The following is a 25,858-nucleotide window of genomic DNA, read 5'->3' on the forward strand; positions in this document are numbered from 1 at the left end:
ATGTTCATATAAAGTTGCATGGCAAGTCTGATAGTTTTAAGGAACCCTGGATAATTTGGGATACATGAAGATTATTTTTAGTTTAGTTTTGGAGATAGATACAGAAAAAGGCCCTTCGGCGCAAGGAATCCACGCCCACCATCGATCCCCGCACACTAACACTATCCTACACACACTAGGGACAATTGACAATTATACCGAGCCAAATGTCTTTGTTTAGGCAGCAGGGTTCAAGCAAATCCCTTGGAAGTATATAAGGGATATAGAAGTATACTTAAGAAGAAAACTGGCATAAAGGGGACATGAAGTATCTCTGGCAGAGAAGGTAAAGGAGAATTCTAAGTTTCTATGAGTAGAGTAAGAGCAAAAGAGTAATTACAGAGAGAGTAGGCCTCCTTCGGGATCAATGCATCTCTGTTGGAGCCACAAGATATGAGTGATCACTTAAATGAATACTTCTTGTCTGTACTTACCCGGTAGGAGGACATGAAGGCAAGTGACTTCAGGGGAGGGAACAGTGATATCTTGAAGCATATTGATATTATGAAAGGTGCTGGCTATCTAGAAGCACATAAGCATAGATAAACCCCTGGGTTCTCACCAGATGTATTCTAGGACATTGTGGGAAGCAAGGCTGGGACACTGGCAGCGAGTTTTGTATCTTTAACAAAGGATGAGGTACTGGAAGGCTGGAGGATGGCTAATGTTGTGCATTTATTTGATAAGGGCTACAAGGACAAGCGAGAGAACAACAGGCTGGTGAACCTGACATCAGTGGCGAAAATGTGAGAACTGGAGGAGATTTGAGGAAAAGGGGTATTTCTGTATTTGGAGAAGCAAGGACTGATTAGTGATAGTCAGCATGGCTTTTTGTGCAGGAAATCATATCTCATCAGTAGGTTTTTTTTCAAAAGCCGATCAAGAGGGCCTGTGATGGCAGGGCAGTAGATGTTGTCTATGTGAAGTTTAACAAGGCCTTTGACAAGGCCCGGCAGGGCAGGCTAGTCCAGGAGGTTTGAACACACTGGACCCAGGATGAGCTAGCCAATTGGATGCAAAGTTGGCTAGGTTGAGGAGGCAGAGGTGTGATCGTGGAGAGTTTTGTTCCCATATTGAAGGTCTGTGATCAGTGGTGTGCAACAGGGATGAGAGCCGGGTCCTCTGTCCGTTGCCATATATATTAATTATTTTGATGAGAATGTAGGTGGCATGATTAGTAAGTTTGTATGACACCAATATGAGTGGCATAGTGGTCAGTGAAGAAAGGTTCCCCAAGGGTTATACAGGTCCTTCATCAAATGGGAAAGAGGGTAAATGAATGACAGATGGAATTTAAGTCTGAGGAGTCGGAAGTGATGGTTTTTGGGAAGTTAAATCAGGCCAGGATATACACAGTGAATGCCAGTGACCTAGATAGTATTGCTGAACAAAGAGAACTTGGGCTGGAGTACATAGTTCCCTGGAAGGGGCATTACAGATAGCCAGGGTGGTGAAGAAAGCATACAGCATGCTTACCATGGCATCAACTACAAGAGCTGGGATGTTACGTGACCATGTACAAGTATTCGTTGTTCAACACTAGGAATATTATGTGCAATTCTAGTCACTAGAATTCTAGTCGGAAGGACGTGATTAAGCTGGAGAAAGTGTAGAAAAGATTCACAAGGACGGTGGCTGGACTGGAAGGTTTAAGTCAAAGGAGAGATTGGGTAGACTGGGATTGTTTTCCCTGAACCAAACGAGGCTGAGTGGTGACCTTGAGGTTTATAAAATTAAGAGGAGCACAATATAGAGTAGATAGTCAGAATCCTTTTTTCCCCAGGGTAGGGGAGACTAAAACTGGAGGGCATAGGTTTGAGGGGAAAGACAGGCAAGTACTCTCTGAACATCTAGAACAAAACATTTGCATAGGGACATGGATAGAATAGATTTAAAAGGATATGGGCCAATTGCTGACAAATGGAATTAGCTTTGATAATCATCTTGGTCGGCATAGACGAGTTGCCCGAAGAGCCTGTTTCCATGCTGCACAACTTTATGAATCTATGAAAATGTTTTTAGCATGGACTGAATCACACAGCTGTCCAAATGAATATGCAATGCCCTCCATAATGTTTGGGACAAAGACCCATCATTTATTTATTTGCCTCTGTACTCCACAATTTGAGATTTGTAATAGAAGAAATCACATGTGGTTAAAGTGCACATTGTCAGATTTTAATAAAGGCCATTTTTATACATTCTGGTATCACCATGTAGAAATTACAGCTGTGTGTATACATAGTCCCCTCCATTTCAGGGCACCATAATGTTTGGGGCACAGCAATGTCATGTAAATGAAAGTAGTCATGTTTAGTATTTTGTTGCATATCCTTTGCATGCAATGACTGCTTGAAGTCTGCGATTCATGGACATCACCAGTTGCTGGGTGTCTTCTCTGGTGATGCTCTGCCAGGCCTGTATTACAGCCATCTTCAGCTTATGCTCGTTTTGTGGGCTAGTCCCCTTCAGTTTTCTCTTCAGCATATAAAAGGCATGCTCAGTTGGGTTCAGATCAGGTGATTGACTTGGCCACTCAAGAATTGACCATTTTTCAGTTTTGAAAAACTCCTTTGTTGCTTTAGCAGTATGTTTAGGATCATTATTTTGCTGTAGAATGAACCGCCGGCCAATGAGTTTTGAGGCATTTGTTTGAACTTGAGCAGATAGGATGTGTCTATGCACTTCATAATTCATTATGCTACTACCATCAGCAGTTGTATCATCAATGAAGATAAGTGAGCCAGTACATTCAGCAAACATGCCCAGGCCATAACACCCCTACCACCGTGTTTCACAGACGAGGTGGTATGCTTTGCATCTTGGCCAATTAAACCTTTTCAAAGAGTAGTCAATGACTTTTATCAGAAGACTAGACCGTGGACCCATTGGGCCCAAACCTCTCCTGCATTGGTGCAGCACCCTCTCCTCCCTTCCTCCCCTCTTCCCCCCCTCCCCCTCCCTTCCTCCCTCCTCCCCCTCTCCCTCCCTCCCCATCCCCTCCCTCCCTCCCTCCTCCCCCTCCCTCCTCCCCTCCCCCTCTCCGTCCTCCCCCCTTCCTCCCCCTCCCTCCTCCGCTCCCCCTCCCTCCACCCCCTCCCCCTTCCCTTCCCCCCCACTCTAATCCCCTCAACCCCCCCTTATCCTCCCCTCCCTCCCTCCCCCCTCCATAGGAGATAGATTTAAACTTTAAAATGTGAGTAACTTAAAAAATATAACACCAATTTCAATTAAACTTCTTCCATTAGAACCACAGTAAGGTGGGTCTAAAATTGTCGTGCTATCGTGTACCGTTTTGGCTGTAGTTCAGGAACAAACAAACAAACAAACAAACCAGAGTTTTAGTAGACAGATAATTGTTAGTTCAGGGCATATAGTCATTTGCAATGGATCAAGATGACATATGTTCGGTCCCCTGCCACGGCAGAATGTAATTAAAAAAATCATGATCCTTTTACCAGCATTGTGACTTATCAGAAGAGTTCGTCTTGGATAATGGACATCAGTTCTGTTCATTTCTAATTTAGCACTTTCTGAAATAAAATGATACTAAGTGCACATATTATCCAGCATCAAATGGTGTTGCAGAGATATCAATGAGCATAGCCAAAGAAACGGTAAAGAAACAAGTATTCTCAAGAGTGCTCCCGTTTAACAATAAGACTTTGATTAACAGACATTTCTGCTAAAATGTGGAACAATGTCACATTTTACAACTGATCACACGCCTGTGTAGTTACATAAGTGCAGAAGATTCGGAAAATGATGGAGCTTACTTCAACCAAATCGTGAAGTTATCATGGAAGAGTAATTGTGGCAGAAACAAAATTATTGCTCCAGGCATGAAGAGAAATATTTCAAACAAAAGGATATGGTTTGGATATGAACATTACCTGACAATATGATTTTTACTGATGGGATACTGGAGTGATGGTGGAAGTGTGTAATACAAAGAGATCTTATTAACCTGGGAGACTAAATTGTAAGTCTTTATGTAAATTATTTAATTCCTGTGAGAGAGATACCAGAAAATATCAAAGGGTGATGAAGATTGTACTCTGGAATGACAATGTGAAATAAATGTGATTCTAGAAGTAACATCTTCTGGTCAAAAAATGAATAAACACCAATGACATTAAATCCTTTAAGAAGATCATAATGACTCAGTAAACCTGGATATGGTGATACCTGGATAACATGAAGATGTGAATTACCCTTTTCAAAATAGGGGAATGAAATTGATTCTTTCAAGTGTGTGACATATTCATGTGCAGTGTGTAAGATTTGAGAAGTTTTCCCTCATTCTGAAAGCAACACCAAACCAAAGAGCTGCAGTTTGGACATTTTAAACGGGAGACTGGGGCTGATAGCGGAGAAAGGCTGCGGTCAGTTTACCAAAGGATGTCACAATCTGTGGGTCCTAAAATGGCCGCAGGACCTCGTGACCAGCCACAAGAGCAAAACCCTTACAGCCCAGTCTCTAGGTTTCTGCAAAGCCACGGCCAGAACAATGGATGGGTATTGGCCATGCAGAAACCTGCGAAACCAGGTCGAAGTCCAGACACTGGGGCGCTGACATCAGCATACTCACAATGCCCCAAGCCGACCTACACAGTTAATCTCGTTAAGGGGGCACAATAGCCCATAGAAAACTACCTGGTAGGTGATGGGAAACCAGTTAAACCCATCACCTCGCAACGAAATACCAATTAACACCGTCTGGCCATCCCCGGTACCCCCGGACATAAGCGCAGATCAGAGAGAGAACTCAATACATATCTTTTAAACAAAGAGATCCCGAGATCTGGCGGGAGATAGGACGGGCCAGAATTAGTACAACTGGCCACGACTTTTGGGTTTTAAACTCATGCAATGCAACTCAAGTCAAACGGATGCAGGAGGAAGAAAAGACAGGCAAGAAGAAGCGAAGTGCAAGAGAGAGGAACCGGCACGCAACTCGAGAAGAAATACTGCAAGAAAACCTGCAAGGAATGCAAGAAACGGAAGGAAGAAACTCACGGGACAAGCACGACCCTCACGGAAAGCAGCGGAGAAGCAGCACGAACAGCCAGTAACCCCAGTAATAGCCCCATGGTGAGCATGTACTCCAATCCTGCATATCCTGGACATAGTTTAGTGTAGAGGGGAGGGTGGTTTGAATAAACGTGGATGCGTAAAGGAATATGTGTTGGTCAATTTTGCGATGTGTCGTACGTTCCCCATCTTACAGTCGTGTATATGTCTTGTAGAACTGTGCGTCTTAGAATTCATAGTCAAAAGTATTCATGTAATTCGGTATGTGTCTTATAGATATGTCTTATAGAACTGTATAAGTATTCATGGACAATAGTCCCAAGCGCTCAATAAAAGCCTTTTCCATTTAAACCCTGGTCTTCAAATCTGGTCTGGTTGAATTTTTTCTGCACTATCAACGCTCCTGCATCTAAGTCCAGTGTCTAGAACCGTAGGGGGTGAGTGGGTCGAACCACTCACGGGGAACCAGTGTGCGCGGCCTGGTCAAGGGATCAGAGCAAGGCACGGGGATCTTAGGTCGGGCGAAAGCTCGGCGCAGAAACCCCTTACAAGTGTGGCTGGACAGAGTGGAGCAAATAAAGTGCATGCTTTCGCAATTCACGCCTCTGAATAAATCATTATATTCCTGACGCATGTAGTTAAAACAAGGACTTAGGCTCACATTACACTTGCTGCATTTATGGTTGCAACACTGCCACTTTGCCTGTCAGCCAGCCAGTCCAGATTGCCATAGCTCATGCCAAGAGGGAGCAGTCTGAACTGGATCTTGCAGGCACAAAGCTGATTGAGGTCATCCTGCAAGGCTATCTGCAAGTTCTTTCATTTGAAGTCTACAAACTTGCAGCAGACATGCGGTAGCCAGGCATATGGAAACAAGCGCAAAGGACATGGGTGGATATGGCCTCCTGCAAATAAGTTTTACCCACTCTTCTTCGTTCACAACCTAATGGTTTCTTGTGCTCTGTGTTCAGTTTTGGTCTCCTAATCTGAGGAAAGACATTCTTGCCTTAGAGGGAGTACAGAGAAGGTTCACCAGATTGATTCCTGGGATGGCAGGACTTTCATATGAAGAAAGTCTGCATAGACTCGGCTTGTACTCGCTGGAATTTAGAAGATTGAGGGGGGATCTTATAGAAACTTATAAATTTCTTAAGGCTAGATGCAGGAAGATTGTTCCCGATGTTGGGGAAGTCCAGAACAAGGGATCACAGTTTAAGGATAAGGGGGAAGTCTTTTAGGACCTAGATGAGATTTTTTTTTTTCACACAGAGTGGTGAATCTGTGGAATTCTCTGCCACAGAAGGTAGTTGAGGCCAGTTCATTGGCTATATTTAAGAGTGAGTTAGATGTGGCCCTTGTGGCTAAAGGGATCAGGGGGTATGGAGAGAAGGCAGGTACAGGATACTGAGTTGGATGATCAGCCATGATCATATTGAATGGCGGTGCAGGCTCGAAAGAGCCGAATGGCCTACTCCTGCACCTATTTTCTATGTTTCTATGTTTCTATGTGTGCTCATGCTGCGGTCCAAAGTGATGGCTGCTTTCTTTATGCACCCAGAGAGAGTCATTCTACCTAACTTCTGTAATGCATTAATCCTTTTTCTGCCTAGGAAGGAACTGCAGATGCTGGTTTTAAAAAAACATAGACACAAAAAGCTGGAGTAACTCAACGGGACAAGCAGCATCTCTGGAGAGAAGGAATGGGTGACGTTTCAGTTCGAGGCCCTTCTTCAGACTGCATCCAGGTTCAGGAAATTCCTTTACTCATAAACTATATATTTTGTTAATCTACAAATTCATCCTACTCTGCTGGGGCAGATGCCATCCAAAGAAAATCTCTTTCCTCTGCGCCTCCCTTCTTGCAATATCAGGGTTGCAAGAATGCTTCTCAATAAAGGGAGAAGGTGTTAATCTCATCCTTGTGATTTTTAACCTATGAGCAAAATCAACATTTTAAACACACCACCTACAAAGTGCTGCAAATGTTGATGCCACTCATACCACAAGCAGATTTTCTTTGGGTCTATCAGCAATGCCAATGTCTGTGTTCACTGAGTTATGACTACTCCAGTCTTACAGATTTTGAACATGTGGACAATCTACTCCAAGAATTCCATGCATTTGAATGCAGTGATAGAGAATCGTGTAAATGCTGGAAAATCTTCCACGAGGGACTGTGATGCAAAGAAAAAAATTAATGCTTTAGATTTGTCAGCAAGTTCAAAATGTTCTTACATGACTAAGAATAAAAATATTTTAAAATCACCGGTGAAATAAGGTGTGAAAAAAAATCATAGATTAAATAAATAATGTTAAACCAATATTAAGATAATTAAATGATAAATAGAACACTCATCTATTCATTTATTCCTCAAAGAAATGCTGTCGCAATATGGTGAAGTATGCCCTCTAGCAGCTTTCTGAAGCAAATATTTTTTTCTGCGAAAAGAAACAAAGACTTTGAGAGCATTCAGCTTGGTTTTCCACGGCTTCAGTCAAACTGATTGATGAGAATCAGGTAGGTATGGATCAGATACCTGTTTTGACTTATCCTGGAATCAGTTAGTGCCCTTAACAATGCAGTTTTCTATTAACTGGCCGTCTGTCAGTTCCATACCTATATGGCGAGTCCGAAACTTGTTGGTTGTAAGAGGAGTTTATTGCAGCCGCAATATTCGGATACAGAGTTAAACAACAAGGTAAAGGACAACCAATACAAACTTACTGTCTTCCTTGAAGACTTCGCCGAACTGACTCAATCGGGCGCCAAACGCGCACATGACATCGCTGGCCAATCAGCGATGTCGCTCTCTGGACCAATCCCTATGGTCGCGTTCCCACGTGACCTCGCTGGCCAATCCGAGGGTTCGACGACCTGGACCATTCTCTATGGTCGCTACACCTACATGTTAATTATTCAGCACGATCTGATGGGTTATTCCCCTAAGGATTGCAAAATAAAAATCAATAGCTGTCAACTCTTTCCTGTACGATTAACTAATGAGAGAAATCATGAATGGAAATTGTCTGATTTCACACCCCCACCCCCTACCTCCCCACAAGAATCTGGAACTTTGCATCATTGATTTAGACAGATGAGGTTTTTTTTGTTGCTTTTAGACGGTCATGTCGTTGCGTAGATCAGTGCAGGGCAGGAACAGACCCGCAACTCATGGCGCAATGAATTTTAACACTCTTATAATGCCCTGGTTGAGATCAGTTATCTGATCAAACCCAAGACTTCCTTAGTGCCTACTGTACATCGATTCATTATATATACCAGACCAGCCAAGCAGAGGAATCCTTTCAATATTTTATTTTGAAATCAACAGCCTAGTTTAAAGTTTTACCTGCACAATGCCTACATTTATAAGTAATGATTTTGTTTTGTTGTGAAACTTTGCATGTTCTAAGAACCCAGGCATTCAGAAAACCCATTGACGTCAATATTAGTGTCATGTCTGAAATTTGCTTTTGCGAGACTGTACTATACTGGCATTAATAAGCTTAGGATTGTTCATTCATTGTGTGACAATGGGTGAATCCACTAATGGTTGTGGCGACTGGAATCGCCACGACCATAACTTGAGTTTACTTGAATTTTGTATTGCACGAAGCTTTATAATAATGCTGAAGACTCAATGTTATTTGAAGGGCTATATAAATTTCTCCTGCATTCATAGACAGAATGTCGCAAAACCTCCTGCAAAGCATCTAACCTAGATGGGATCCCAGCCACCACAGCCCACTGTGGTTTCAGCCAATGCCTCTCAAAAACCAGTGTCCAGAAATGCCAGAATACAGGGACAGAGACAAGAAACAGGAAACCTCAAATTGTTACCTTAACTCTGTCACTAGGAAAATGTTGTTCACGATATTAATTTTAATTGGTGATGTTAATTGGAGCAAGGCAGATTACAATGTCATTGGGGAGGAGCTAAGGAGGGAGGATTGCGATCAGTTGTTATTGCGTAAGTCCCCAGAGGACATGTCGAGGCTTTTATACGTATGTTGAAAATATGCCGATGACCTGGGAGGAGGTAGGACTGCTCCAAGATAAAGGCGGCACGGTGGCGCAGCGGTAGAGTTGCTGCCTTACAGCGAATGCAGCGCCGGATTTTAGATTTTTTTTAGATTTAGATTTACAGCGCAGAAACAGGCCCTTCGGCCCATCGGGTCCACGCCGCCCAGCGATCCCCACACATTAACACTATCCTACACCCACTAGGGACAATTTTTACATTTACCTAGCCAATTAACCTACAAACCTGCACGTCTTTGGAGTGTGGGAGGAAACCGAAGATCTCGGAGAAAACCCACGCAAGTCACGGGGAGAACGTACAAACTCCGTACAGACAGCACCCGTAGTCAGGATCGACCCTGAGTCTCCGGTGCTGCATTCGCTGTAAAGCAGCAACTCTACCACTGCGCCACCGTGCCGCCCGGAGACCCAGGTTCGATCCTGACTACGGGTGCCGTCTGTATGGAGTTTGTACGTTCTCCCCGTGACCTGCGTGGGTTTTCTCCAAGATCTTCGGTTTCCTCCCACACTCGAAAGACGTACAGGTATGTAGGTTAATTGGCTGGGCAAATGTAAAATTTGTCCCTAGTGGGTGTAGGATAGTGTTCGTGTGCGGGGATCGCTGGGCGGCGTGGACCCGGTGGGCTGAAGGGCCTGTTTCTGCGCTGTATCTCTAAATCTAAAAAAAAATCAAAATCTAAATGAGTACTTTGTATGTGTATTTTCCGAGGAGAGGACTAGGAGGACAACAAGATCAGTGTGGAGAATATAAATATGCTAGGGCAGTTTGAGGTTGAGAACGAGGTGGTGCTGAGGCTCTTGAAGAACATTAAGGTGGATATGTCCCCAGGGCCTGATAAGATCTATCCCTGGTAGTTAAGGGAGGCAAGAGAGGAGATTGCGGGGGCCTCTACAAGGATCTTTGTTAAAGAAAGTAGAGAGAATTCAGGAACCGATAGGCCAGTGAGCCTCATGGTAGGGAAACAATTGGAAAGAATTCTTTGAGATAGAATTTACTCCCATTTAGAAGTGAATGGGTTAATTAGGGATAGCCAGCACGACTTTGTACATGGCAGGTCATGTCTGCTAACTTGGTTGAGTTTTTTGAGGAGGTAACAATAGAGATTGATGAAGGTAAGGTGGTGGATGTTGAACGCATGGATTTGAATTTTGATAAGCTTCCTCATGGTTGGTTGATCCAGAGGTTACGATGGTCGGGATTCACAATGACATGGTCGTATGCATTCAGCAGATGACAGAGGATTGTGTTGGAAGATAGATATTCTGGCTGGTGGTCTGTGACCAGTGAGGTTCCACAAGGATCTGTGCTGGAACCTTTGCTAGTTGTGATATATATATATATAAATGACCTGGATGTAAATGTAAATGGGTTGGTGAGTAAGTTTGCTGACATGACTAACATTGGAGGAGTTGCACACATTGAGGAAGACTGTCAGAAGATACAGCGGGATATAGATCAGCTGCAGAAATGAGCTGAGAAATGGCAGATGGAACCCAAGCTAATCTGAGGTTTTGCACTTTGAGAGGGTGAATGTAAAGAGAGCGTACATAGTTAATGGCAAGGCCCTTGACAGCATTGATGTGCAGAGGGATCTTGGAGTCCAGGTTCATAGCTCACTGAAGGTGGCAGCACAAGTAGGAAGGATAGTAAAGATGGCATATGGTATGCTTCATTGCTAGGGGCATTGGATATAAGAGTTGGGATGCCATGATGCAGCTGCATAAGACTTTGGTAAGTCCAGATATGGAATTCTGGTTGCTCCATTACAGAAAGGTAGCAGAAGCTTTGGAGAGGGTGAAGAGGAGGTTTACCAGAATACTGCCTGGATTAGAAGATTTCAGCTACAGGGAGAGGTTGGATAAACTTAAACTGGAAAACTTGGTAGCACGGTGGCGCAGCGGTAGAGTTGCTGCCTTACAGCGAATGCAGCGCCGGAGACTCAGGTTCGATCCTGACTATGGGTGCCGTCTGTACGGAGTTTGTACGTTCTCCCCGTGACCTGCGTGGGTTTTCTCCGAGATCTTCGGTTTCCTTCCACACTCCAAAGACATACAGGTATTTAGGTTAATTGACTGGGTAATATGTAAAAAAATTGTCCCTAGTGTGTGCAGGATAGTGTTAATGTGCGGGGATCGCTGGGCGGCGCGGATTCGGTGGGCCGAAGGGCCTGTTTCCGCGCTGTATCTCTAAATCTAAAAAAAATCTAAAAATCTAAAATAGAGACTTTGAGTGGACTTAATTGAAATATAAGAGTTTCTGAAAGATTTTGACAGGATGTTTCTCATTGTGGGAGAATGTAGAAATAGATATCATTGAATTAGACAGACAAGATAATTTAAAAATAATTTTAGACAGTCATGTGTCCTTACATAGATCAGTGCGAAGCAAGAATAGGCCCTTTGGCCCATCAAGTCTGTGCTGAAATGATGCCAATGTGCACATCTGTCTGCACCGTCTATATCCCTCCATTCACTGCCTGTTCATGTGTCTGCTTTTTCTGACAGAACGTTCCAGACACCTACCACATTCTGCATGTAAAAATAAATTCCCCCACACATCTCCTTTAAACTTTTTCCATCTCACCTCAAAGCTATGCCCTCTAGCATTTGGCATGTCCACACTGGATAAAAGACTATCTGCTTTGTCTATGCCTCTTTTAATTTAGTATTCTTCTCTCAGATCACACCTCCTACACATTCTGGAGAATACAATCCAAGTTTATCCAACCTCTTCCTATAGCTAATCATCTCTAATCCAGGCAATATCTTACAGAACCTCTTCCGTACCTCATCCAATGCCTCACATGCTTCCTGTAATTCGATGACTAGAACTGCACACAATACTCCAACAATGGCCTATTAAACATTTTATAGTTACAACATGATTTCCTCACTTGTACACTCCACACCCTTATGAATGATGCCATATGCACACTCTCTTTCTCAATGACCCAATGATACTTTATTGTCAGATGTTTTTGCATATAATCCAGTAAAGTCATACAGCAGACTTCACCTTGCCAGTACACAAAGAGCTGCCATATTTCCGGTGCTGACAAAGATTCAAAAGTTCTTAGTACAGTCTTAACTTCTCGCAGTGGAGAATCAGCCCTGCTGCCACACAAGGAAGAGAAAAGTGACCGTGGGTAAATGGGAATGAGAGTCAAGGTTACTATCAGGTCAGCCATGATCTTTTTGTATGGCAGGCAGAACAGTCTTGAGGGGCTGAGTATCCCACTTCTGCACCTAATTCGTAAGTTTGTATGTTTCGAAGAATTCCTGCAAGATCAGAAGTGGTTCAAAGTTCATCGGATCAGAAATGGGAAAAGAACAGATGAAGGACATTTAAAAAGTTGGATTCAAAATTCTCCCCGCCAAGGCATCACAAGGAAGCATTCATTAATCAACACCTCCCTAGGTAGTAATGCCCATGCAAACAGCCCGTTTGCAAGATAGCCTTTATTTACATATATAATAATAATAATAATAATAATGCATTACATTTATATATGGGCTCCAAGGATGCAAATACATGCTCCAAGGATGGGCTCCAAGGATGCAAATTATGTATTGCCCTCAAAGTCAAGGTTGAAATCACCTTCACGCTAAGAAACCAATATTCAGGATCCTTGCAGGTAACCTCCGCCGATACAGGTAATCAGTCATCAAAGAAGGGCTCCGACCCGAAATGCCGTCAGTCCATTTCCTTCCACAGATGCTGCCTGACCTACTGAGTTCCTCCAGAACTGTTTTTTTTTGCCCAATACAAGTTACTTTACTGCACACTGCTCATTTTGGGGAACGTTCTATTTTTGGTCAGGATGGTAGAGCATTCACATCTGGAAGAGGCTTTTGGTTGCATTGCTGGCCCTCTAAATGGGCTGGATTTGTCTTTGGCACAGAATCCCAATCAAAACATGAATGAGGGGAGTAACTTGCAAACGCACAGAGCTCTATTAAGTAGATCAGAATTTGGGATTGTATTTCAAATGCAAAGATTAATTTTGACTTTCGGGTTTTGTGTTGCTCCAACCTACAGATTGGACATGATATAAACCCTACAATATGACCTGCATTTAAAGAGACATGGCACTTATGCAATTAAGCAGTGACACATTATCATGTCTCACCAAATTGTGATGTGGCATTGACGCAGGAGAGGGATGAAGAAAGAAGAGAACAAATAATGACTTTGATATTTTCCCTTACTTCCCCCTCAGAGGTTAACACCCAGGTCTTCCAATGCACAGTGTAACTGGAATAGTGTTTGAAGTTGTCTTAAACTCTAGCATCAAGGTAAGAATTTGAGCATACTGCCTGTAACTCTGCTGAAATCACATTAAATGAAAAAGGTATTTGCTTTACCTAGCACCCTTGCAGGATGCCCCAAGGTACTTTGCAGTGAAGTCAGTCATTTGACTCTTCTGTAATATGAAGAATATGACAGGCAATTTACACAAGAAACCTTACACAAACAGCACTGTGAAGATGACCAGTTTTCCTTTAAAAAAAAAAAAAAAAAGTTATGTTGGTTAAGGGATAAACATAAGAAAGAAGTCCTGGGTAAAATTTAAAAAACATTTGGAGGAAAATGACCCAATGTACTCTGTACATGCCTCTCATAATTTAATATACCTCTATCAGGTAACCCCTCAGCCTCCAACTCTCCAGGTAAAAACAATTCCATTCTGACCAACCTCTCCTTATAGCAAATACTCTCTAATCCAGGCAATATTCTGCAGCCTCTCCAAAGCCTCCATGTCCTTTCTGTAATGTGTCGATCAGAACTGCACACAATACTGCAAATGTAGCCTGACCAAAGTGTTATGTAGTCAAGTCAAGTCAAGTCAATTTTATTTGTATAGCATATTTAAAAACAACCCACGTTGACCAAAGTGCTGTACATCTGATTAGGTACTAAGGAAAAAAAATGAAACATACAGTAGCACACAAACAGTTCACAGCGCCTCCTCAATGAGCCTCAAACGCTAGGGAGTAGAAATAGGTTTTGAGCCTGGACTTAAAGGAGTCGATGGAGGGGGCAGTTCTGATGGGGAGAGGGATGCTGTTCCACAGTCTAGGAGCTGCAACCGCAAAAGCGCGGTCACCCCTGAGCTTAAGCCTAGACCGCGGGATAGTGAGTAGCCCCAAGTCGGCCGACCTGAGGGACCTGGAGTTAGAGAGGGGGGTTAGTAGATTTTTGATGTAGGGGGGGGGAATGTCCATTTAGGGCTTTATACGTGAATAGGAGGAGCTTGAAGTTGATTCTGTACCGTACAGGGAGCCAGTGGAGAGAGGCCAGAATCGGGGTGATGTGGTCCCTTTTACGGGTACCCGTCAGGAGTCTCGCTGCGGCGTTTTGGACCAGTTGCAGGCGGGACAGGGAAGATTGGCTGATCCCAGTGTATAGGGAGTTGCAGTAGTCTAGGCGGGAGGAAATGAAAGCGTGAATGATTTTTTCTGTGTCGTCGAATTGGAGGAAAGGTTTGATTTTAGCTATGGTTCGAAGTTGGAAGAAGCTGGCTTTTACCACAGCGTTGACTTGCTTATCAAATTTTAATGCAGAGTCAAATATCATGCCGAGGTTTTTGACATGTGGTTTGACTAGGCAGGATAGACTTCCAAGACTGCCTGTTATCGATTTGATGGAGTCGGGGGGGGGGGGGGGGGGGGGGGGGGGGGGGGCGCGAATAGGATGACCTCAGACTTGTTCTCATTTAATTGGAGGAAGTTCTGTGCCATCCAACATTTTATGTCCTCAAGGCAGTGTAAGAGGCTGTTTAAATTTGACTGGTTGTTGGGTTTCAGGGGGAGGTAAAGCTGAGTGTCATCGGCATAGCAGTGGAAAGAAATGCCTTGCCTTTGAATGATTTGGCCAAGGGGGAGCATGTATAGAGAGAAGAGAATGGGGCCTAGGATGGAGCCTTGTGGAACTCCGCAGGAGAGGCTAGCTGGAGCAGAGGAATAACTGCCTATGTTGATGGCGAAACTCCTATCTTTGAGGTACGAAGCGAACCAGCTCAGGGCAGTGCCATCAATGCCAACCGCGTACCGGAGACGGTCAATAAGGATGGTGTGGTCCACTGTATCGAATGCTGCGCTGAGGTCGAGAAGGAGCAGGATTGCACAGTCGCCGGTGTCGATGGCGAGAAGCAGGTCGTTGTGTACCTTCAACAAGGCAGACTCTGTGCTGTGGTGGGCTCTGAAACCTGACTGGAAACTTCCCAGGATGGTGTATTGGTGCAGGTAGGGCACTAATTGGTTTAGAATTGCCTTTTCAAGGACTTTTGACAGGAATGGCAGTTTGGAAATGGGTCTGTAGTTGCTAGGCAAGGTGGGATCTAGGTTAGGTTTTTTCAGTAGGGGCTGGACCACCACGTGCTTGAAACTGGTTGGAACAGTGCCAGTGGCCAGAGAACTGTTGATAATAGAGAGGATGCTGGGACCGGCTATTGCAATGACATCCTTCAGAAGGGCAGTGGGGGCAGGATCAAGGGGGCAGGTTGCAGGTTTCATAGCGGAGACAAGCTTTGCAAGGGAGGATAGAGTGACGGGTTGGAAGCAGTCCAATTTAGATGTAGCTCGAACGCAACCTCCATTCTTCTATACTCAATATCCAGGCCGATGAAGACCTGTATGCTGTACCCGTATTTTACCACGCCATCCACTTTCAGGGAGCTGTGGATTTTCACTGAAGATCCCTCTGTATTTTCAATTACAATCATACGATCTCAGAGCTGAATTTAACATGGGGATAATGAGTCTCCTGGCTTTACAAGTAAACTGACTCATCAGATCTACGTGCATCTTCAACAAATCCAAGAACAGACATTGCAGCAGATTGTGCTCCAGTCAGTCATACATTTTCATCCTTCACTAATCCTTGCACATAACCAATATGTTTTTGCATGTTAGAACTCCCCCCTCTATTGTTGCTGAAGGACTTACTTGCTTGGTGCTCCTTGGACGTTTGTTAGTACTGAGAAATTGCTTCTCACGCTCCGCAAGCTGGCCAGTACCTTAAAAAAAAAAGTAAAAAGTAAAAGCATTTTGTTCACTTAAAGAATATTTTAATGGTCCAAGTAATTAAGTTTACAGATAATTGCCTAATTTAAATCTTATTCAAAAGGTGAAGTAAGTGCCAGATTCAATTCCCTTTAATTTATAAAATAACTGCTTTCAACTAAAATGCTGCAATCAGACTCACTGTGGTAAATTTGAACTGAAATTATTGTGTCACTTCATGAATTTTATTCCATTGTCACTCGGGCAGGAAGGATTAAAAAAAGTATCAGAAAAGGAAATTGCTATCCAGCCTCTCTTACTGGAAAATATTGAGTGATGGACAAATCGCCCTCCAGCAGTACTGGCTGAAACCTGCCGAGGTGTGATTTTTGCTACAAAGTGCCCAAATACACAATGGGTCAAAGATGATTGAGATTAGAGATGTTCATTGACTTACAAGATGGGATTTCACACCATTTGACATGTTTGTGGCAGAACATTTATAATTGTAATATGCTTTCTCTTATTGAACAGATATATTATTCTTTGAAAAATAAAGTCAATAAAAGAGGTGAGAAACACAGCGTCAAGTGGGGGGTGGTAGAGTAGCTCTTGAACGTGGTCTCCGAGTTCCATCTGAGTTTTCCAGTGCAAATTTCAGCAAAGAAGGGCAACATTAGGGATGGCACAGTGACGCAGCAGTAGAGTTGCTGCCTTACAGCACCAGAGACTTGGGTTCAATCCTGACTGTGGGTGCAGAGTTTATACTTTCTCCCTGTAACTGTGTGCGTTTTCTCCAGGTGCTCTGGTTTCCCTCCATGTTCCCAAGATGTCAACTTTGTAGGTTAATGAGCTTCTGTAAATTGTCCAAGTGTGTAGAATATAACTAGTGTAAGGGTGACTGCTGGTTCACATAAGGCCTGATTCCATGCAGTATTGCTAAACTAAACTATTTAAGACGCTTAGTGCTGGGTAACCAGCTTCTGCAGATTCATGTTAGATTAGGACCAAGGAGTAAAAAAAAAAAATGCTATTGTTTAGCAGCTCTGTAAATGCAACTGGATTAATTGGATTTCTTCATGTTGAAAGGAACAGAAAATATCCAAGTAGAGCTGTCCCAGTGGACCATTCTCATAAAACGCTTGATGTCAGTTTTCGGAGTGACTATCATAGTTCCAGGAACAAGCTGTCTGCTTTCATGCTTTGCTGAGCAATGCGAGCTCACCAGGGAATTAGGGAAAACACAAGGAAAAATATCTGAGACTAAGTAGGAGGGCGAGGACAATTCTCAACAAAATAAAGAAGAGAAAATATTATTTCATTTACCTGTGCAAATGGTGTAACTATCAAGTCATCTCCATGTCTGAAAGGACAAAATGAAATAAAAGTCAATCAATTGAAGTATGGTCACATTTTACAATTGGAATTCTGCACTAATTCATGAAGAAATAACAATCCATTGGGGATTCCTCCCGACTGAAATTATCTTTCACAATTATTAGAATGCTGAGAATAACTTTTAATAGATTTAGTTACCAAGTACAAGACACTGTGCATCAGAATGGGGAACGCACTACTACTTCTCCCTGTATAAGTTGTGTCATGAGGCCTGCCTTGAGGTTCAGACGCAAAAGCATTAGAGGCATCACAGGAATGTGGCTAGGCTGAGCCACGAGACAGAACTAATGGGTCCTGACAAAGGCTCAAGATACTAAACAACTAAACCCTGTGCATTGTTAGCAGAAGAAAAATCACAAATCAGGAAAAGGCAAATTTGAGGTAAGTATCTTAAAAGAATCATCACAGACAGAATGAGCAGACATAGACTCAATGGTGTCTATGTTTTGAGAAAATATGAAAATAATATAAAAATATTTAATGATAAAATAAATGATGGAAAACCCCTAAAATTCATTAGTCAACAACATATTTTAGTAGTAGTGTTAGGGGTCTCCCACTTTATTTATGGATCAATTAGAAAAACATACTGAATATCTATTGTTTATATTTCTTAATGTCTCTAAGTGCAGTACAGTACATCTGTGAGATGCACTGAAACTCCCAACATGTCGTAATCTAATTGTTCAGAAATCCTGATGGCCTGGCATCTGGTTTGCCTGTTTCTATGCTCCCTTTAAACTTGTCAGAGCCACACGATCCCTTTAAATTTGCCAAGGTCCAGTTCCCATGTTTCTTGTAAATGCACAGGGCCCCGTTTCCACCATTCCTTATAAAATCACCCAGGCTCCATTTCCACCTTCCTTGTAAATGCATGAGGGTCCCAATCCCAGCATTTCCTATAAATTCACAGAGCCCCATTCCCATGCTCCTCCAAGGGCCATTTTTCAGCAATATAAGCTCACTTGGCACATTCCCCAAAGCTCCTCATAAACTAACAGGGGACCAATTGACACACTTTCATGGAGCCCCACTCTCTGGTTCCTCATAGACTAACAGTGACCATTTCCAGCACTCCTTATAAACTCACCCAGCTACATCCCCACACTTTAGACACACCAGTACATTTTCCCATGCTCTCTTAAACTAACCAGGGCCTGGTTTCCTGCACTGCCTATGCTCCTACGTTCTACGCTCCTTTAAAACTTACTAGGTTTTGTTTCCTATTCTCTCCTTCATCTCACTTGATTCACTCATACCACTGTGTAGCATCAAAAAAGTGCTGATTAGAAAGATGGTGGGTTATCAATAGGAATAGTAACCAATTGTCTGAAAGCTCTGCCAGTCTAGCATCCACCAAGCTTACTTCCAGGACCTCCAGTTCTGTATCACAACACAGGACAACACCACTGCCTGGCAGCACCTTGAGGTAGGCATAGTGGCGGGCTGTACCATTTCTCCCCTGGTTTTCACCACGGCAATGGAGCTCATTACTCGAGCATCACGATGGGTGGTCGGAAGGGAACGCTTGAAGAGTGGGCTGCATCTTCCTCCAATCAAGGCGTACATGGATGACATGACCACATTAACTACAACAAAAGCATGCACCAAACGCCTGCAGGATAAACTCCAGGAAAACATCAAATGGGCACGAATGGAGATTAAACCTAGCAAATCCTGCAGTATTTCCATCGTCAAAGGCCGGCTCACTGACGAAAGGTTCCGCATCAGCAACGAGACAATACCAACGGTCCTGGAGAAGCCTGTCAAAAGCCTCGGGCGATGGTACACCGCACACCTCAAGGACGCAGAGCAGGTGGAACAACTCAGGCAGGATACAATCAGTGGCCTCAAGCAAATCAATAACACTGCTCTCCCAGAGAAGCTGAAGCTTTGGTGCCTTCAATTCGGTCTGCAGCCCCGACTCAGTGGCCAATTACCATCTATGAGGTCACTTTATCCCATGCCAACCAGCTGGAGAGACTGGTGAACTCACAAGTGAGGAAGTGGCTTGGGCTACCAAGATGCCTCAGCAGCATAGGACTATGGGAATGGAGCCCTCTCACTGCCAGTCTCAAGCCTGGTGGAGGAATACAAATGCGCCAAAGCAAGGCTGGACATGACACTAACAGAATCCCGGGACCCAATAGTAAGAGGCATTGCTCCAACCCTAGCAACAGGGAAGAAATGGACTCCAGCCGCAGTAGAACTGGACGCAAAATCCGCCCTCCGACACCGGGACATAGTGGGCCATGTCCAACAAGGCCGAGGGGGCTTTGGCCTGGGAGCAATGAAACCTACCTGGCAAAAGGCTACTCCAGCTGAACGTCGGCACCTGGTGGTGGAGGAGGTGCGCCGCCAAGAAGAAGCAGCCAGGTGTGCCAAAGCCATATCCCAAGCCAAGCAAGGCCACTGGATGAGGTGGGATGGCGTTGAGAGGAGGAAGATCACATGGAGTGAGCTGTGGAACATGGAGTCAAGTATGTTGAGCTTTATTATCAGAGCCACATATGACGTCCTTCCCTCTCCCACAAACCTAAATCTTTGGCTGGGAGAGGATCCAGCCTGCCCCCTGTGTGCAGTTCCAGCAAACCTCAAGCACATCCTGGTCGGTTGTAAGACCAGCCTAACACAAGGCAGATACACCTGGTGACACAACCAGGTGCTGAGGTGTTTGGCAGCTGAACTCGAGTGCAAGAGAGTTACCACCAACGCCATCCCTATCAATGCCCAGATAACATTCCCGCAAATACCATCCTTCATCCGGGACGGAGAGAAATGGACTATCCCCCCGTCCTCTCAACTCATGCCAACTGAACGCAGCCAGAGACTGGGAAATGCGTGTTGACGTAGACCAGAGACTTTCCTTCCCAGCTGAAATCGCAGCTACCAACCCGCGACCAGACCTCGTCCTCTGGTCCAGCTCCTGTCGGCGTGTTTTCATCATTGAGCTGACGGTGCCCTGGGAGGAGGCTGTGGACGAGGCAGATGAAAGGAAAAAGCTGAGATATTCCAACCTTGCAGTAGAGGCAGAGGAGCGTGGTTGGAGTGTAAGGGTGCGTCCAGTGGAGGTGGGGTGCAGGGGCTTTGTCGCCAGTTCCACCGCAAGGCTCCTGAGGGAATTAGGAGTCAGAGGGCAGGCCCAAAGGAGGGCAATCAAAGAACTTGCCAATGCTGCCGAACGGAGCAGTCACTGGCTGTGGCTGAAAAGAAGAGATGCTGTCTGGGCTGCCACGTGACCATCTGGAGGCTAACCATAAGACACACACCCAGGGCTGATCACCCTGTGGTGGGCCTGCCTCGACTGAGGGTGTCTTGTGATAAAAGGCCGAAACACCCAGTGACGTTGAGGTACACAACTGAAGATGTGTCTGAATGGTAGCAACATCACCTAGTGGTCACCCCCAAGAACAACACCATGCAAGTCAATTGTAGTGCAAAACTCCAGCGATTGTAACAGCCTGTCCTACTAATCAATCTGAACATCTGGATCAAACCAGTGACCACTGTGAAAGGGCAGCTGATAACCAGGGAAAGACCTAGTGACGGCCTGGAGAGACTGCTGACCGGAGGGAATAGACCCCATCGGGGCTGGCATGGGCTAGCTACTCATGCTAGCAGGATCCATCACCAGTCAGCATTTTGGATCCACCCATATATTGCTACGAAAACGTCAAGATGAAGAATACCCCTTGAGTCTGCGAGAGTGTGGGGTGCAAGATGACTCATCGACAGACCACACGGCAACAGACCTAGGAACAGAATCGACTATGAATCAGACAACCAGCACAGCAATTGACAGAGCAGCAGCACCAGCAGGACACAAGCTACGAAGCTGCATCTGTGGCTGGGAAAAGATAACATCAGAGAAGGGTCTCAAGATCCACCAGGGCAGGAAAAAATGCGTGAGAGAGCCTCGCATTGACCATTACTTTCTAAGAGGTAGGTCAAATCAGTCGAGTGAAGCCCAGTGGCAGGATAATCACCACAGTCCACAGGGTATCAGCACCCCAGGTGAAGCTCAACCAAGTATAGTCCCACCAACGGACATGAGTCCAGATCCCAACCAGCCACAGTCTGCGGTAGAGAGGAAGATGGAAGGAAAAAAGCCTCTAATCTTGTGGCCTAAATCCTGCCTGAGGAAAGAGTGGGAGACCATTAACACTGATCTCGTCCATCTTCTGGAAGGTCTGAAGGGATGTGCAGAAAGAAAACTGGAGAAGATGAGAGACACCATATACAACTATGGGGCGGAGAAATTTGGGGTGAAGGTCAAGAAACCGAGGACAAAGAAGGAACTGTCACTCCAATACAAGTCCAGGAGGCAGCAGGAGATCAAAAGACTGGTGAAGGAAAGGAGGCAGCTGAGAAAACAGTGGAGGAAGGGCACAGAGGCAGAAAGGGAAGGACTCGAGGCACTACAGGCAGAAGTAAAACAGCACCTGACAATCCTGCGAAGAGCAGAATGCCTGAGAAAGCAACACAAGAAGAAAGAACAGGCGAGGACAGGCTTTTACAGAGATCCGTATAAGTTTGTCAAAAGCCTCTTTGTCAAGGAGAAGAGCGGGATCCTGAGAGTACCTGTAAGGGAACTGGAGGAGCACCTGAGGAAGACGTACTTCAACAACCTGAGGCATAAGCCAGTCACCATTCCAGACGGCATGCCACCTATTCACCCACCTGAGCACCAGATACAAGGCCTCCTACATGGAAGGAGGTGGAGAACAGTTAAACGAGCAAGATCAGCTTCAGTCCCAGGGCCCAATGGCAATCCATACAGGCTCTATAAGAACACCGCTGGTGTCCTGAAATACCTCTGGAAGTTAATGAAAGTGGCGTGGGGGAAAGGAATCATACCTAAGGCATGGCGAAGGGCAGGAGGGATCCTAATTCCCAAAGAAAAGAATTCCTCAACCATTAGCCAATTCCGCCAGATCAGCATTCTGAACGTAGAAGGAAAGATCTTCTTTGGTATTGTGGCCCAAAGACTCTCAGCGTTTTTGCAGAGCAACAACTTTTCATTGACACGTCAGTGCAGAAAGCAGGGGTACGTGGTTTCTCAGGATGTCTGGAAGATGCAAACGTCATCTGGCACCAGATACAAACTGCCAAGAAAGAAAAGAGAGATCTGCACGTGGTTTTCTTAGATCTTGCCAATGCCTTTGGTTCAGTGCCCCATGAGACTCTTTGGGCAGCTTTTAACTTCTTCCAGGTCCCAGAGGTCATCACAAAGCTAGTAAAAGCTTACTTCCAGGATCTCCAGTTCTGTGTCACAACACAGGACAACACCACCACCTGGCAGCACCTTGAGGCAGGCATAATGGCAGGCTGTACCATTTCTCCCCTGGTTTTCACCATGGCAATGGAGCTCATCATTCGAGCATCACGATGGGTGGTCGGAGGGGAACGCTTGAAGAGTGGGCTGCGTCTTCCTCCAATCAGGGCATACATGGATGACATGACCACAATAACTACAACAAAAGCATGCACCAAACGCCTGCTGGATAAACTCCAGGAAAACATCAAATGGGCACGAATGGAGATTAAACCCAGCAAATCCTGCAGTATTTCCATCGTCAAAGGCCGGCTCACTGACGAAAGGTTCCGCATCAATGACGAGACAATACCAACTGTCCTGGAGAAACCTGTCAAAAGCCTCGGGCGATGGTACACCACATACCTCAAGGATACAGAGCAGGTGGAACAACTCAGGCAGGATACAAATGCGCCAAAGCAAGGCTGGACATGACACTAACAGAATCCCGGGACCCAATAGTAAGAGGCGTTGCTCCAACCCTAGCAACAGGGAAGAAATGGACTCCAGCCGCAGTAGTACTGGACGCAAAATCCGCCCTCCGACACCGGGACATAGTGGGCCATGTCCAACAAGGCCGAGGGGGCTTTGGCCTGGGAGCAATGAAACCTACCTGGCAAAAGGCTACTCCAGCTGAACGTCGGCACCTGGTGGTGGAGGAGGTGCGCCGCCAAGAAGAAGCAGCCAGGTGTGCCAAAGCCATATCCCAAGCCAAGCAAGGCCGCTGGATGAGGTGGGATGGAGTTGAGAGGAGGAAGATCACATGGAGTGAGCTGTGGAACATGGAGTCAAGTATGTTGAGCTTTATTATCAGAGCCACATATGACGTCCTTCCCTCTCCCACAAACCTAAATCTTTGGCAGGGAGAGGATCCAGCCTGCCCCCTGTGTGCAGTTCCAGCAAACCTCAAGCACATCTTGGTCGGTTATAAGACCAGCGTAACACAAGGCAGATACACCTGGTGACACAACCAGGTGCTGAGGTGTTTGGCAGCTGAACTCGAGTGCAAGAGAGTTACCACCAACGCCATGCCTATCAATGCACAGATAACATTCCCGCAAATACCATCCTTCATCCGGGAAGGAGAGAAAGGAGACTAACCCCTCGCCTCTCAACTCATGCCCATTGAGCACAGCCAGGGACTGGGAAATGCGTGTTGACCTAGACCAGAGACTTTCCTTCCCAGCTGAAATCGCAGCTATCAACCCGAGACCAGACCTCCTTCTTGAATATGGGAGGATATGCCTTCAACTCCAAGCCTCTGTTATTTCTTTACAATATTCCCCCATTCCTTCATCTTAAGCTCCTCCTTTTAGATGCTCTTTAAAATCCAAATCTGTAACAAACTTATTTTTATATATCCTTCTTTGGTTCAATAGTGACTTTTGATCACAACCCTCTAAAAGTCAATAGGCAATAGACAATAGACAATAGGTGCAGGAGGAGGCCATTCGGCCCTTCAAGCCAGCACCGCCATTCAATGTGATCATGGCTGATCATTCTCAATCAGTACCCCGTTGCTGCCTTCTCCCCATACCCCCTGACTCCGCTATCCTTAAGAGCTCTATCTAGCTCTCTCTTGAATGCATTCAGATAATTCGTTTCCACTGCCTTCTGTGGCAGAGAATTCCACAGATTCACAACTCTCTGACTGAAATTTTTTTTCCTCATCTCAGTTCTAAATGGCCTTACTCTTAAACTGTGGCCCCTTGTTCTGGACTCCCCCAACATTGGGAACATGTTTCCTGCCTCTAACGTGTCCAACCCCTTAATAATCTTATACGTTTCGATAAGATCTCCTCTCATCCTTCTAAATTCCAGTGTATACAAGCCTAGTCACTCCAGTCTTTCAACATATGACAGTCCCGCCATTCCGGGAAGTCACTATTGTATGTAAGTGTTATCTCAGTTGTTTTAAAGGTATTCTCAAGTTGACCAAAATGCACCCAGAACACTGGCAGGTGTGAAATTGCAACAATGTGTGTTTTTCCCACTGGTTTCTCACGCCATAAAAAATTACATTCTTGCTTTGTTGTGCCCAAATGTCATTTCTGGACTGTCGTCTAGTATGTTTTGGCTGGAATTGAAGTGATTGGGCATTCATCTTATGACTTTGTAAAGTGGTACTGAACAACTTTAGATTGCATTTAAGAAAGTTAGAGCTCTTGGTTGATTCAGATGGACTTTGCTTCTAGTTCTTGCTGAGATTATTTGTTGTTGGGACAAAAAATAGGTCCATGGAGACATTGAACCTTTCTAATGTGGAACTTACTGGCTGCAGAAATAGCTATGGCAGTAAATAAAATTAGAATAGATTTATTACTGGCCATGAGTGACGAACATCTGTTTACGGGAAAATCAAGCTGCAGGCTTTGCACAACTGACTTGTAGAACTGCTTTTCAGACAGCTAAATTGGTCAGTGTATTATGGCGTGTAACGCATAGAGGCATGAGATAATCCTCAAATTGTGATGAGATTAGATAGTGATTGAGAGGTCACAATTAGCCAGAATTCCTCAAATTGGTCTAAAGGACTATCTCATTGTGGGGTCAGATACCATGGATATAAGCAGCTTCTTGGCAACTTGTCCAAATTGGCATTTGTCACACGAGTTTAGAAAGTAAGCTGTTGTATTTTTTGAGTATATGTTTAAATTGCTCTAGTGGTGCAGAATGCTTGCAATTTCTGAACACCAAGGACTACTGGATCTCCCAGCTGCTAACTATTATATGGTTATGCTAATCCACGACGCCCATTGCAAATTGGAGGAACAGCACCTCATATTTTGTTTGGGCAGCTTACACCCCAGCAGTGTGAATATTGACTTCTCTAACTTCAAGTAACCCTTGCTTTCCCCCTCTCTCCATCCCTCCCCCTTCCTAGTTCTCCAACTAGTATGGCTCTTCCCCTGATTAAATGTTATCTCTGTATTGTCATCTTCTCCTAGCTAACAATGGTCTATTCTACATTTTCCTTGAGCTTCATCCCCTTTGATGTCTCGCTTTTAAACCTTAAATTTCTTTAT

At 44.7% G+C, this 25,858-nt stretch overlaps 1 protein-coding gene across 6 annotated transcripts in view; it reads right to left on the bottom strand.

Annotated features, from left to right (window-relative positions):
- Nucleotides 1–25,858, bottom strand: part of pde4ba (phosphodiesterase 4B, cAMP-specific a) — a 444,556-nt gene that overhangs the window by 102,766 nt on the left and 315,932 nt on the right. For all 6 annotated transcript variants that reach the window (XM_078407495.1, XM_078407493.1, XM_078407492.1 and 3 more), the window contains 2 exons: nt 17,447–17,483; nt 16,064–16,134 (listed from right to left, as the gene is read on the bottom strand). In XM_078407495.1, the coding sequence (XP_078263621.1) occupies nt 16,064–16,134; nt 17,447–17,483 (108 nt within the window). The remainder of the gene's footprint in view (nt 1–16,063; nt 16,135–17,446; nt 17,484–25,858) is intronic.

The sequence above is a fragment of the Rhinoraja longicauda genome, chromosome 11, assembly GCF_053455715.1.
Source record: "Rhinoraja longicauda isolate Sanriku21f chromosome 11, sRhiLon1.1, whole genome shotgun sequence".
Taxonomy (NCBI): Eukaryota; Metazoa; Chordata; class Chondrichthyes; order Rajiformes; family Arhynchobatidae; genus Rhinoraja; species Rhinoraja longicauda.